The sequence below is a fragment of the Salvelinus fontinalis genome, chromosome 4, assembly GCF_029448725.1.
Source record: "Salvelinus fontinalis isolate EN_2023a chromosome 4, ASM2944872v1, whole genome shotgun sequence".
Taxonomy (NCBI): domain Eukaryota; kingdom Metazoa; phylum Chordata; class Actinopteri; order Salmoniformes; family Salmonidae; genus Salvelinus; species Salvelinus fontinalis.
Window position 1 is genome coordinate 77,435,288 of NC_074668.1, and position 14,020 is coordinate 77,449,307.

At 43.4% G+C, this 14,020-nt stretch overlaps 2 protein-coding genes across 8 annotated transcripts in view; one reads left to right on the top strand and one right to left on the bottom strand.

Moving 5' to 3' along the window:
- Positions 1 to 1,481, top strand: part of LOC129854461 (adenylate cyclase type 2-like) — a 97,693-nt gene extending 96,212 nt beyond the window's left edge. For 4 of the 7 annotated variants that reach the window (XM_055921522.1, XM_055921525.1, XM_055921524.1 and 1 more), the window contains one exon: positions 775 to 1,481. In XM_055921522.1, coding sequence (XP_055777497.1) covers positions 775 to 1,271 — 497 coding nt within the window. In that variant the 3' untranslated portion in view covers positions 1,272 to 1,481. The remainder of the gene's footprint in view (positions 1 to 774) is intronic. The other 3 variants (XM_055921526.1, XM_055921527.1, XM_055921528.1) reach the window with 1 other exon arrangement.
- Positions 287 to 12,537, bottom strand: LOC129854463 (bromodomain-containing protein 7-like). The gene is made up of 17 exons (XM_055921529.1): positions 12,409 to 12,537; positions 11,721 to 11,914; positions 9,705 to 9,813; positions 9,491 to 9,548; positions 8,770 to 8,914; positions 8,479 to 8,589; positions 7,962 to 8,134; positions 6,971 to 7,097; positions 6,740 to 6,815; positions 6,454 to 6,561; positions 5,958 to 6,093; positions 5,496 to 5,598; positions 5,353 to 5,412; positions 4,288 to 4,396; positions 3,852 to 3,995; positions 3,273 to 3,413; positions 287 to 3,025 (listed from the first exon to the last, which is right to left on the bottom strand). The coding sequence occupies exons 1-17, from the start codon at positions 12,449 to 12,451 to the stop codon at positions 2,964 to 2,966; spliced, it is 1,899 nt and encodes a 632-aa protein (XP_055777504.1). The 5' UTR covers positions 12,452 to 12,537; the 3' UTR covers positions 287 to 2,963.
- Between the last annotated feature and the right edge of the window lie 1,483 nt (positions 12,538 to 14,020).

A 14,020-nucleotide genomic window follows, 5' to 3' on the forward strand; every position in this document is an offset into this window, starting at 1 on the left:
ACATTATTTCTGTCCACAATAGCTAACATTGACTCTCCATGATTCCGCTGGTCTCCCTGTGTACTGTTGTGACATAGTTCTAAGACAGCTTATTCTGAGCAGATCCCCCAGGCTTTAGGAAAATATTTATAATACTTGAGGGATAAAAGCACACATTAGGGTTTTAATACATAATCACAGAAAGCTGGCATGAAATACAAGAAAAAAAAATTCAAAGGACTGGTGCATCAAAGGATTTATTCACGTGTCCCTAGTAAAATCTAAATAACAAATGAAGTCCACATAATTCTCCCTGGAAGACATTTTTTATTAAAATGCAGATTCGAACATGAACAACTGGCAGTGGTAGTAGCAGGTAGCCTAGTGGTTAAGAGTTGGGCCAGTAATGAAAAGGTTGCTGGTTCGACTTACCGAGCTAAGTGAGAAATCTGTTGATGTGCCCTTGCGATACCCCAATTGCTCATGTAAGTCACTCTGGATAAAAGCATCTGCTAAATGACTAAAACGGAAATGTAAAATGGCTTTGACTCCCTGTGGTTGACTCAGACAGACAAGCTGATGGTACTTGTTTGTTAGTGTATATCACAGAATTGAGCATGTCATTTGTATTTTATTTCCAGTTTTCTGTGTCATCATGCTCTTTTCAGGCATAAAAATCGGTCAGTGTCTTGGTCATCACATTCTGGTAGACTACTCTACAGTATGTGACTGGTTTATTCCCAGCAGGTATCTCGTTATGTGTGCACTGTGTCACTGTCTGCCTGCTTTTCACAGGCATTAACCATGGGCCTGTTATTGCTGGGGTGATTGGAGCCAGAAAACCTCAGTATGACATCTGGGGCAACACCGTCAACGTGGCCAGTAGGATGGAGAGCACTGGAGAGCTGGGCAAGATTCAGGTTCAGTACAACCTAGTATTGTCCTTGCTAGTCTGGCTGGAGAGTAACTATAACCACACAAAAACCATGGCTGCATGCATTCAGCATAGTAATGTTTGTCTTGTTTCTGCTCCAGGTCACAGAGGAGACGTCAGACGTGCTCCAGAAGCTGGGCTACTCCTGCGAGTGCCGAGGCCTCATCAACGTCAAGGGAAAAGGCGAGCTGACAACCTTCTTTGTGTGCACAGACATGAGCAAGCAGCAGGGAATGGGCCTGAGCTGAGGTCTACGGTGAGCACACTACTGTGTGTGGACTCTGGGCCTGGTAGCGCATACGTGTGCTGGGTCGGTCACAGGACACAGTCTAGCATTCAGCACAGACTAATTACATGACCGCACATAAGTTAACATTCTTAGAGTAAACCTACCGGAGCACACACAATCCATCCCAGTGCTTCAGTCAGCGATGATCCTGACCGGACAAGATCAAGACTTGACCTTGTGGTCCTAGAGGTTATATTTGGGATTATTCGTGTTTCCAGGAATCCCTTTGGGAGATTCTTCATTGGAAATAAATGCTTAGTGCTGCTGTTTTTTTTTTTAGATCCAGTTCTAATGTGTGCATTCAATTAGACTGACATGGAGGTTACGTCAAGCACTGGTCGTCGTCATACTGGATTCTATCACCTGATATTCCTAGAACCTTGCTGGAATCATGAGATGTACCAAAAACATCTTCAGTCTGTTCAAAACTGAGCTGTTTATCAAGCAAATGGTGACCAAAACAATGGAGTGACAGTACACACTCTGCCATGGTTTTCTAGACCTTAAAAAAGGTAGACTAAGCGAAATTACGTTGTCACGAGCGGCAAGACTTCGCTCTCACAAACAGTTTGTGCACGGGTTCCCTTCACGCTGTTACAGCGGAGAAGTTTAAACTTGCGCTGTTGTGGAAATTGACCCACTATGCTGTTTACTTTGGGCATCTACGTCATATCGGTGAGTCTACCTTTAATACAATTCGCATTTAATGAACAGTCACCCTCTAATAATTTCTGTTTGGTTTGTACGACCATGGGACTAAATGTAAATATTGAAGCCAAATATTGCCTCCTGAAACAGCTGAGACCGATGGACAGTCTGTTCAATTACTGTGTAATGGACAGTTTATATGGTATGTCTTTCAAAAATAATCTGACGAATAAGTGCTATATGCACAGTACAATCAATTTTGAAGAGTAAAATGACATTCTGGTGACTAATGAAAAGCTTAATTTGACAAACAAAATGATCTTGAGCCTAACTCAGTGCAGTATGCTTCAGCCATATTAGTTGTAAATGTATAGATTGCATTGACTAGCCAAAAAACTGCAGTGTCTTATATGTTGCATGGGAATCGCTGGTCAAACAAATATTCTATTTGGTGTCCTTTGTGTACCTAAACACACAGGTTAGAATAATACTATGACAATGCCCTTTTAGTATAAGCGCCATTTTGAAAAGACCACCTGAAATCTCAGCCTGTTTGGTGGGATGGAGTTTTGGCCAGGCAGTAAATTAGTTAAGACCGATAAGAGAGTTCCAAACCTCTCGGCCAATAACAGCTTGTTTTCAGCTCTCCACTCCCCAATCACACCACTGACAGTCCTAGCAAAGAGCAAATTTAGCTAAGAAACTGTTTGACCATTGTTTAATTGAAAACAATCACATTAACATACTTAATTGTTACCCATAAATGATTTGATAGATAAAAAAAGGTCCACGGCAGACGTTTAAGATACGCAACACTGACTTGTCCTGTGGCCTTAGTCAACGTCTGTCGTGTTGCTTTCATCTTATGCTGTCTGAGGACTAAATGTGAGTTTGCATTTTGTACAGTTGCGATAAATTGTTTCGCAAGTTGATTTTTTTAAAGGCTGAATCCCAACTTGATTTACGAAGACACGGAATATCAGATTGGATAAGGTAGATGACAAATGGCTTTATATATATAAAAAGGTTTAAAAGAAATGCAAACAAAGAACCTTTTTGTACACTACAACAGAGATTGGATGTTATCAGGAGGATGGTTGCTGTGAAATTCCATTATACTGCGATGACTGGAATCTGCTGAACTTCAGGCACGGTATCCATTGGCTCAGCATCAACTGGAATCAAGATGACGGGAATAGCTTTGACATTTCAATTCATATGTAGCCAGAACATTTTATATACCTTAACACCATTCAATACAACTTTACCACCTCAGGGGCAATTAAAAAGGTAAGTCAGTTTTGCAAGTAGGCCTACTACTTCACTGAACACGTTCACAAAATCAACCAGTATATGGTTAGAATGTTTACTATCCATGACCTAAATAACCAGGGAAACAGATGCTGGGTGGTTTAAGCCTACCTGTGGTGAGGTCTATGAGTGGTTCATCTGCCTCTAGGGGTATAGCGATGCCCATGGCCCTCCTGATCCCATACACACTGCTCACATCTCCCGGAGCCACCTGACTGGTCAGTTGGGCCAGGTTACCAGTCACCTTCTCAGCTACAGGGAGACAAATGGGAAATTATTACAGCCCAACTTCAAGCCAAAGGTGGAGTCCAAATAAAGATCACTGGTAGTGGTGTAGCTAAGAAATGGATGGTTGTAAGTCGCTCTGGATAAGAGCGTCTGCTAAATGACTTAAATGTAAATGGATGGCCCAGGCATTTCTTCCACTGGAATTAAGATAGTCAAAAGGAAATACCTTGACAGAAATCCATGTTTAGTCATAAGTGTTTCTGGTTGCAATTCTTTTTTTACAGGGTCCAAAACAAAGACTGTTGTGGGGGGGAAAGGTGATATCTAGTCAGCTGCACAACAATGACTTCAACTGAGATGTCTTCTGCATTTAACCCAACCCTTTGAATCAGAGCCCCCCCCCCCCAATAAACTACAGAGTGGAATTCCATTCTCCTTTAAAAGGAAAAAAGGACATGTTACCCAGTTGCAGCTCCTTGGTGGTTGGGGCTAGCAGGCAGATGATGTTGGGGGGCTGCTTGACACTCAAGCGTTCCCTCTGCGCTTCCTGCAGCTCGTGGAGGAGCTTTGTAGTCTCATCCAACTTCTGCTGGAAGTGTTGGGCCTCTGATGCACATAGACATATACACACACACTCTTAAATATCCTAAGGAAGCTTGCACTGACACGTGCAGGGTTCTATTTCTTGAATCCTCCCTCTTATCTTCATAGACTACATTCAACTGGGACTGCATATGGCCTACAACAGTCCAGGGTGGCTGCAGGAGTCAGAAACGCCTAAATTACCTTGAGGAAGGGTGTAAGCCTAGGGGATTTAAAATGTAACGCTTTGGCTCTCAGTAGCTTTAGAGAATTAACTGGCATGCTGTCGGTTTCCTCAGTTAGAGCTGATCTTTACCCTCAGAGAGGAGGTCCGGTGGAGTCTGGAGGTCCAAGCCCAGGCCGATCACAGAGCCCAGGGAGGCTAGTCTGCTTTCAGTCTGCTTGCTGGCCTCCGGATCAACCATCTGAGGGAAAAACAAAAGGATGAAAGAAAGGTTAATAAAAGCATTTTTGTTTGGATTCCAAGTCACCCAGTGCTGCAGTCAGTGAATCTTTGAAATTGCATTCCTGAAAAGGAGAGGCATCAGCCAGGCCAGCTCTTTTCTGGTAGCTACAGTCGATACCTCTGCCAAGCCCTTTCCAATAAAATAAAGAGCAGCAGCAACACCCAACCAGGGAATGAGGATAAACTGGACACTGGCCAAGCACAGCAAACAGCCAGGTACAGAGAGCTGCTGTGTGCTCGAGACACCTGATCTTTTCTTTCCTCCAGCCTCTACACTGCTGTGACTGAGGAGCCATTCAGCCGCCCAACGAAGGGGGCGCAGAAATAAAACAGACATTTCCACATCCCTGACAGAGAGTGTGTGAACAGACCTGTTCTCAGGGGCTGGTGGAGAGAGGCAGTGTTTTGAAGGGGAAATGTTCTTTCCGTGTGTTGGATCATGGCAGCTAGCGAACGAGCTTGCCATGTTGACACAGCTGGAACAGAACAGTTATGGCATGTGCAGAAGCTGTTAATATTATCCAACACTGAGCCTCCAGAGTGGCGCAAGGCACTGCATCGCCGTTGCTAACCGTGCCACTAGAGATCCTGGTTCGAATCCAGGCTCTGTCGCAGCCGGCCGCGACCGGGATACCCATGGGGTGGTGCACAATTGGCCCAGCGTCGTCCGGGTTAGGCCGGCAGGGATGTCCTTGTCCCATCACGCTCTAGCAACTCCTGTGGCGGCTGGGCGCAATGCACGCTGACACGGTCACCAGGTGCACAGTGTTTCCTCCGACACATTGGTGTGGCTGGCTTCCAGGTTAAGATAGCTGGGGCTCACTTCAGGTGGGTGTAGTTGAGACCTAGGGTGTGGTGTCTCCTTTATCTGCTGAGGTTGTCCAGGTTTAGTGTCCTAGTGTAGCTGAGACTTACCTCCATGTCCTTGTCTCCAGTCTCAGAGGCTTCTGTTGGCCCTTGCTCATCTGGACAGGTCTGACGGACAAGAACGCATCAAGTTAGTATTGTCCAAAGAAATTTTTAAATAGCCGTATAATTCCCATGCTTAATGGTTCTACCTCTCTCAGGGTTTTGGAGTGCTCCCCGTTAGTCAACGCGTCCAGGAGGTTGTCTGCCAGTTTGTACATGTGCTCCTCCGATTTGGACAGGAACTCCGAGAGGCTGCAGACACAAAAACAAACACATTACATTGGTGTGTGTGTGTGTGTGTGTGTGTATGGTAGTCACATTTGGTCTCCTCTCAGAAGCAGCACTAGGGTCGTATCAGGTTTACCATGTGGTTTTAGCCTCCACCACAGTGAATCTCATCCACACCAACAGAACCATAAAATGCATACTCTCATATACAAACCCAATGAAATACAGGGGCATCTGGACTGTTATGAGCATGCTGGAATGCTCAAAGCTTTGTTTGTTTGGAATTATTTACTGTAAAGTAGGCCCTTGTTATTGTAAATGTCAGATCCGTACCATAATATTACACCGTAATGTAGGGGGAGGATGAGGAGCAACATGCATACCTCTCAGATCCCTGGAGGCTGGCTTCCTCTCCATAGAAGGAGTAGATCAGGTCAGAGTCCTCTTTCCCGATGTTGGCGAAGCTCGAGTCGTAGGCGGGTGCGTAGGAGGTGTACGGACCATAGTTCATGTACGATACTGCGAGATCAGAGATTGGATTACATTACAGCTCGTAAACACTGATGGAGATACAGGACCACAGGCTGAGAGCTCAGCCTCTCACAGAGAGAGATACATTTATAAGACTATGAAAAACAGATTTTTATAGAATCACAATCTAACATGGCTACATGACCTTAGGGAAAAACAATGTTGCCCATGAATGGATACTGGCATGTTAGTTGAACATTAGATTTATACATGCGCTTCTATACAAGCTCTGTAGTCTCAGACACTCAGATGAAGAGGTTATTCAGCCACTCTTGGGAGACGATGGAAGTTGATATAAAAAATGCCTTTTGATTATTAAAACTCGTCACTAAGGCCCCTTCAGCTTACCTGGTGTGACCATGTTCCTCTTGTCCTCCTTGAAGCCCTGCAGGGTGTTGATGCCACTCTGCAGCCGGTTGGACATCATGCCCAGCTTCACAGGGCAGTAGCCCACATCTGTAGAGATAAGAGTTGATTGAGAAATAGAGGCTCATTTACAATTAAAAGCTGATGATTTTATTACACTTGATAGAGTTAAGTTGGAATCAATCATGGATTCCTGTTTTCCCATGTTGCACAAATAGAAATGGATATAGCGCAACTAGCTAATTGCGGCCGTGACGACTGGACCCACCTCCAGCTACAAGGTCGACTGGGTTCAGGATTGCCAGTGTGGTGGAACCATCAGACTTTCTCCTCTCAAAGTCCAGCTACATAACCAAATAAAACAGTCGTATTATTACATTAGTGAACATAATGAATACATTCACTAAATTAGACCATACATTTCCTACATAGTAGATGGGGTAAGAGAGCTTGATTGGCCTAAAAGGTTTAAGCCAATTCCATAGCCCATGGCTCTCACCTCACTCTCCAGCCCTCTGTTGGACAGTTTGCCTCCTGAATCGTCAATGAGCTTGCGGATCTCCTCAAGCTCCTTCTCTGCCTGACTGACGACCTTGGACACTTCGTCTTTGGAGTCGTTGTCTTTCCTGGAAGTATTGGAGAACAGAATATAGAGGAGTAGGAGACTTTGAACTTAACTGATTCATAGGGTTTCATTGTTCAATACCAAAAAAGGATCAGCTGAAAATAGGAATTTATTTTGCTGGCAGCCATTAGTGATTACAATACATTTTGAAACAGTCATAACATCTGAATCTAATAGAGAATACATTTCATGCTATAGCTACAGTACATGTTCCCAATGAATATGCTGTCAGTATACTTTCAATCAAACTTCACATCAAATCTTATAAGTCCTCATGCTGTAGTCTTATTTGCGAAAGCATTTCAAATAAAATTGTATTTGTTGCATGTGCCAAATACAACAGGTGTAGACCTTAGTGAAATGCTTACTTACAAGCCCTTAACCAACAATGCAGTTAAAAAAAATACCTAAAAGTAAGAGAAGACATTTTCTACTCATTACACCTCAGTGGGGTTTAAAAGGACAATAACTCGTAGGTTTCAGAGAGTGATTGGTATGAAACATGCTGACTGAACACAAGACCTGACACGCTCAGAGGCATTCCTTTCATTATCGCTCATTCTCCAACCAGAGTCTGTGGAAAGAACTGATCCACCAAACACTTGGGAGAACAAGCCCACTATCCATGACTTATTAGCATTAGTGTATAATACTGCTTGCTTGCTTCCTGGTTGGGATCTGTGTTTGGTAAAGAACAGCTTCTCACAGTCTAAGCTATGAACAATCACCTTAAACTAATATATAGACTACAGATAGGGGTTATGTAAATTGTGTACGAGATCGAAATCCATATGTTGACTCTAAGCAATTAATACCTAAAAGCATATTGTCAGTGTTCATGTGCAGGGTAAAGTTATCACGGTACCTGGGAGTGTGTGGGGCAGACTGGGCCGTCTCGCTAGGATCTGTGGGGCTGGGGCCATCTTTACACTGACCCATGCTTGAGTTTCCCACCTCTCCAGTCTTACTTGACCAGTTGGCTGGGTTCTCTAGGCCAGCCATGAACTCAATACTCTGCCTCAGGCTCTCAAGCCTCTCCTGTGGGACAGCGAGAGAGTAGACTTTGTTTCACCGCAAAGTACACCACAATCCCTTGTTGTTCCAACCAAGGGGTCTTGTGATTACAGGGCACCAATTATTTTAAAAAATATATAAAAACTGTGGTGAAGATTCATATCTAAACATTCAGGGGTATGAATATGGCACCCTCTGCTGTTCATATGTGGCAACTAGTGATTATTTCACTCAGGCACACATATAGGGCCAGTTTCCTAGACACAGATTAAGCCTAATCCAGGACTAAATCCCATTTAAGGGAAGATCCCATATGCATGTGTGAGATGTATGTGTCAAATTTCCGTCTGTAGACGCATTCTCCTTACCGGGCGGAGGATCTTCATGCCAGAGTGGAGCAGCTTCCTGGCAGCTTTGTGGTAAATAGTCTCTGGCTTGTTGTAGATCATGGCATTCTCACACATGATCCTGAAGTCCACCTGTATCAATGGAGACACACTGCAGTCAGTCACTGGACTCTGCATATGTTTAACGTTGGGTTTCTGTTTAAATCAACACCCCAGGCTTGATTGTCAATCAATCCACTGCTTTAGAATGAGACAAAATGAAGCTATTCTGAAAGTTATTCGTCAAGAAGGTAGTGCAGCTGACAGGTGTACCTTGAGCTCCTCTAGTGACTGGTAATACTCATTCTTGACTTTCTCCTTCATTGCGCCGAAGTCCATGGGCCGCTTGATGATCGTGGAGTATCCAGGAGCGATAAGGTCAGTCACAGGGAACGAGAAAAACGCACTTGGGTCTTTCCTACAAGAGAAAGTCAGTTGTTGCTTTGAAAGGCCTCAATGCAACATTTATTTTACCAGGTAAGTTGACTGAGAACACATTCTCATTCACAGCAACAACCTGGGGAATAGTTACAAGGGAGAGGAGGGGGGATGAATGAGCCAATTGGAAGCTAGGGTTTATTAGGTGGCCGTATGAGGGCCAGATTGGGAATTTAGCTAGGACACCAGATTTTTTAGAAATGTTTTATTTAACTAGGCAAGTCGGTTAAGAACAAGTTCTTATTTACAACGACGGCCAAACTCGGACGACACTGGGCCAATTGTGAGCCGCCCTATGGGACTCCTAATCACGGCCGGTTGTGATACAGCCTGGAATAAAACCAGGGTCTGTAGTGACACCTCTAGCACTGAGATGCAGTGCCTTAAGAGTCGGGTGCAGCGGTCTATGATAATTGCCATGGGATCTTTGACCACAGAGAGTCAGGACACCCGGTTAAAATCGCATCCGAAAGACAGCACCGGGATATTTTTTTATAGACCAGAGGAAACAGACTGCTAATCAATTCATTGTCAATTTCTTATTAACAAGCTTCACCTTTGGAGCTGTCTGATGAGCTGGCTCAATGCTTCCTGCAGTGGGGTCAGTTCTTTCTCTGAGAATGAGAGAGGGAGCGAGAGGAAGAGTAAGAGAGCGAGAGGAAGAGTAAGAAAGATAAATGGTTAAAATTACTTTATATCAATAGAAATGAAAGGCAAAGAAAGGATTATGGAAACGTTGCAGTCATTGTAGAAACTGGCAAGTAACTTACCTTCCACTTTATTCAAAGAGGACGCCAGATCTGAACGGATAGGGGTCCTGCTCGCCTCCCTATCATCCAAGTCTGTATCAGCGTCCTGTCCCTTCTTCTTCTTTGTCATCTAAATGCACCATATAAACATGTTTGTTGACACTTCATTTTCATTTTTGAAACATCACCCGTCCGTCAGTCAATGGGCCGAATAAACCCCTATTTGAATTCCCGAAAATCAAAAGCCACTTAAGTTTAAGTATTGGGCTCTTGGGCAAATCCATGTGGTCAGAGCTGAATTCCCCTAAAAGATGGTCTCTGCGCCACTCAGTTGGTGGAGTTCATCAAACATAGTGGCTTGCAAAAGTAAAAATGCCAAGGGGGTGAATAATATTTTGCTGCCTTACAACCTGGAATGAAAATACATTTTTTAGGGGTTTGTATCATTTGATTTTCACAACATGCCTACCACTTCGAAGATCCAAAATATTTTATTGTGACACAAACAAGACAAAAATACAGAACTATTCACCCCCCCAAAGTCAATACTTCGTACAGCCACCTTTTGCAGCAATTACAGCTGCAAGTCTTTTGGGGGTATGTCTCTATAAGCTTGGCACATCTAGCCACTGGGATTTTTGCCCATTCTTTAAGGCAAAACTGCTCCAGCTCCCTCAAGTTGGATGGGTTCTGCTGGTGTCCAGTAATCTTTAAGTCATACCACAGTCTCAATTGGATTGAGGTCTGGGCTTTGTCTAGGCCATTCCAAGGTTTCCCCTTAAACCACTCGAGTGTTACTTTAGCAGTATGTTAGGGTCATTGTCCTGCTGGAAGGTGAACCTCTGTCCCAGTCTCAAATCTCTGGAAGACAAACAGGTTTCCCTCGAATTTCCCTGTATTTAGCACCATCCATCATTCCTCCAATTCTGACCAGTTTCCCAGATCCTGCCGATGAAAAACCTCCCCACAGCATGATGCTGCCACCACCATGCTTCACTGGGGATGGTGTTCTCGGGGTGAGGAGAGGTGTTGGGTTTGCGCCAGACATAGCGTTTTCCTTGATGGCCAAAAAGCTACATTTTAATCTCATCTGACCAGAGTACCTGCTTCCATATGTTTGGGGAGTCTCCCACATCCCCTTTGGTGAACACCAATGTGTTTGCTTATTTTTTTTCTTTGAGTAATGGCTTCTTTCTGGCAACTCTTCTGTAAAGCCCAGCTCTGTGGAGAGTATGGCTTAAAGTGGTCCTATGGACAGATACTACAATCTCCACTGTGGAGCTTTGCAGCTCCTTCAGGGTTATCTTTGGTCTCTTTGTTGCCTCCCTGATTAATGCCCTCCTTGCCTGGTCCGCGAGTTTTGGTGGGCGGCCCTCTCTTGGCAGGTTTGTTGTGGTGACATTCTTTCAATTTCTTAATAATGGATTTAATGGTGCTCTGTGGGATGTTCAATATTTAGGATATTTTTTTATAACCCAACCCTGATCTGTCCTTCTCCACAACTTTGTCCCTGACCTGTTTGGAGAGCTCCTTGGTCTTTATGGTGCCCCTTGCTTAGTGGTGTTGCAGACTCTGGGGCCTTTCAGAACAGAGATATATATATATATATATAGATATATATATATATATATCCTGAGATCATGTGACACTTAAAGTTCACCTGTGTGCAATCTAACTAATTATGTGACTTCTGAAGGTAATTGGTTGCACCAGATCTTATTCAGGGGCTTCATAGCAAATGGTGTTAATACATATGCACGCACCACTTTTCAACAAAAAAAAATTGAATAAGTAATTTTTTTTTCATTTCACTTAACCAATATGGACTATTTTGTGTATGTCTATTACATGCAATCGAAATAAATCAATTTAAAATTACAGGTTGTATTGCAACAAAATAGGAAAAACACCAAGGCGGATGAATACTTTTGCAAGGCACTGTAGGTGGAGCTTAGCCATGGTCTCCCCTTGAGATTTCCCTCAAACAGTACAAAGGTAAACAGGGGCTGTAATGAAAACATGGATTCTCAAACTCACCTTTTTCTTTTTCTTGTCATCAACTGGTGACATGGTATCGTTCCTTTCCTTATCCTTTTTCTTCTTCTTTTTCTTGTCCTTGTGTTTCTCTAAATCTGGATGTTCGTCAAATGTGTTTTCAAAGCTCGAGCTTCCAGTCGTCACCTCATTTCCAGCAACCTTCAGAACCAATTTAAGTGGTCTCTCCCCGTACTCTGTAGATGGGACACATTGGGTTAGCTTTAAGTATATTCCAAAATATTTGATTGTAACCAACAGTTCGCTAGCCGGATAGCTCAACTGTGAGGTAGCCAACTAGTTAGCTAGCTTAACTAGTTATGTTGCAAACAGATCACCAACATGGCGAGTTGGCTAACGTTACCTCTCCATCGGCTAAAATATGTAAATGAGTATAGTAACTAGCTAGACATTTCAAAGTTCAATCTTTGGTTCAATGCATATAGGATACATGATAAGGCGACCAGCAATAATCGAATTAGATATATTAACTTTAACACCTGTTAATGAGCCCTGTACATGTGGCTAAGCTAGCTGGATAAATTAGCTAGCTAACTTGCACTGAATTCAAATGGGTGATTATGCGTTAGCTAGCCAAAGCTCGCGCGAAAACAGCTATGAAGCGCTAACCTTTTAATGGCCCGAAGAATTCAACCAATACCAGCGCATTGGCTATCTAAATGTGTCTTACCTTCATATTTTTCAGACTTGTGCTTTTTATGCTTCTTGCCCATTATTTATATGGTTTGGATCTTTACGCTAGCTGACAACCAAGTTGTTCTTTGTTTTCTCTCCTGGAAGGGATAGCAATCGATTGCAGAGTGCTTGTTGGGTGCAGCGCCGCGTGTCGGCTGGAGGTATAATCACATTATTTTATTACCATGTGCAATGTTTATTTGTAGATAAGCCAAACCTACATAACATGTCCATGTTGTATGTTCTTACTGTAGTTAATTCAAAAAAGCATTTTTTTATTGTGTCAGAAATGGTCCCAGGCTGTATCACATCTGGCCGTGATTGGATGTTCCAAAGGGCGGTGCACAATTGGCTCAGCGTCGCCCGGGGTCGGCCGGTAGGCCGACTAAGAATTTGTTGTGAACTGACTTGCCTAGTTAAATAAAGGTTAAATATATATTTTTTAAAGGACATAAGAATGTATCAACTTTAGTCGCCTGTAGGGGGCGTGATTTGACACAGTATTAGTCTCAAGGTTTTACTAGATTTTTAAAACTGGACAGCAGATTCAGAAGCAATGTAGGCCTATAGTACATACTGATCTCCTTCTGACGTCATCACATCCCCCTACTGAGTTATTTTGTATAATAATAAATGGGCACTTGCTTTAGAAAGGTGAAGCACCCCAAGGTTATCAGATGCCCCTGGCCCGAACAGTCAGGCAGACTGGTTAAAACAGACAGAGCCGAGAGGCATCCCAAACAGAGAGTAACGGAGGGTGAATGTAGCCTCTGATGTGTGAGTAACAGGCTTCCCCTCCGTGCCCTCTCTGGAGCCAACTAGGATAGACAGTTACATTTTACATTTACATTTAAGTCATTTAGCAGACACTCTTATCCAGAGCGACTTACAAATTGGTGCATTCACCTTATGACATCCAGTGGAACAGCCACTTTACAATAGTGCATCTAAATCTTTTAAGTTAGACCACTGTTTCTCACCTATTTGTTTTTGGAGCCTCACTTTGGAGACCCGATAGGGAGTGAATAAGTGAATTTACTCTGAGAAAATGTATAGAAATAAATTAGGTCCAGAGACAGTAACTTTGACCCACTAACTTCCTTATGGCGGTTGCTTGTCCCACTTTCCATTCCCCTTCTCTGTGACTTTTCACTTTGACCAGCATGAAAGGCCAACCGATCCAGGACAGATTTTTACTGTACGTTTAGCTTTCCCTGAGGCAGCCCCCCCAGGCCATTCACTACATTGTTTACTTTACATTTCCACCAGTCCAGTCTGCCTTTAGTCCACTGTCGGACTGTCTTAGTGTGGATGCCCACACTCTACAACAGATAGATAATAATACTCTAACATGAACCTGCTTTGAAACTCTGAATTGTTTCTCTATCATGTAATAACTCCTATTGTCATTATGGATCACAAATAGGAGTTTTACTTGCCATGGCCTGGGCCCAAGACCAGTAAACTGTGAACTGTCCAAAGGGAGAGATAGCCTAAGCTAACACTTGTACATGGCTTATTATTAGGACACTGCACAGGCTTCTGCTCTGCCTCCTCTATCCCCTTCAGAGCTGTTATGCTCTGTTAAATTGCCACATATTTTACAG

Bases quoted from the DNA above. Each gene is read 5' to 3' on its own strand.
- LOC129854463 (XM_055921529.1), bottom strand. From the start codon at position 12,451: ATGGGCAAGAAGCATAAAAAGCACAAGTCTGAAAAATATGAAG. The intron at 11,915-12,408 runs GTAAGACACATT...TCCCATCTACAG, and splicing joins CAAGTCTGAAAAATATGAAG to AGTACGGGGAGAGACCACTT. The intron at 8,135-8,478 runs GTAAGGAGAATG...GCTGTCCCACAG, and splicing joins GCATGAAGATCCTCCGCCCG to GAGAGGCTTGAGAGCCTGAG.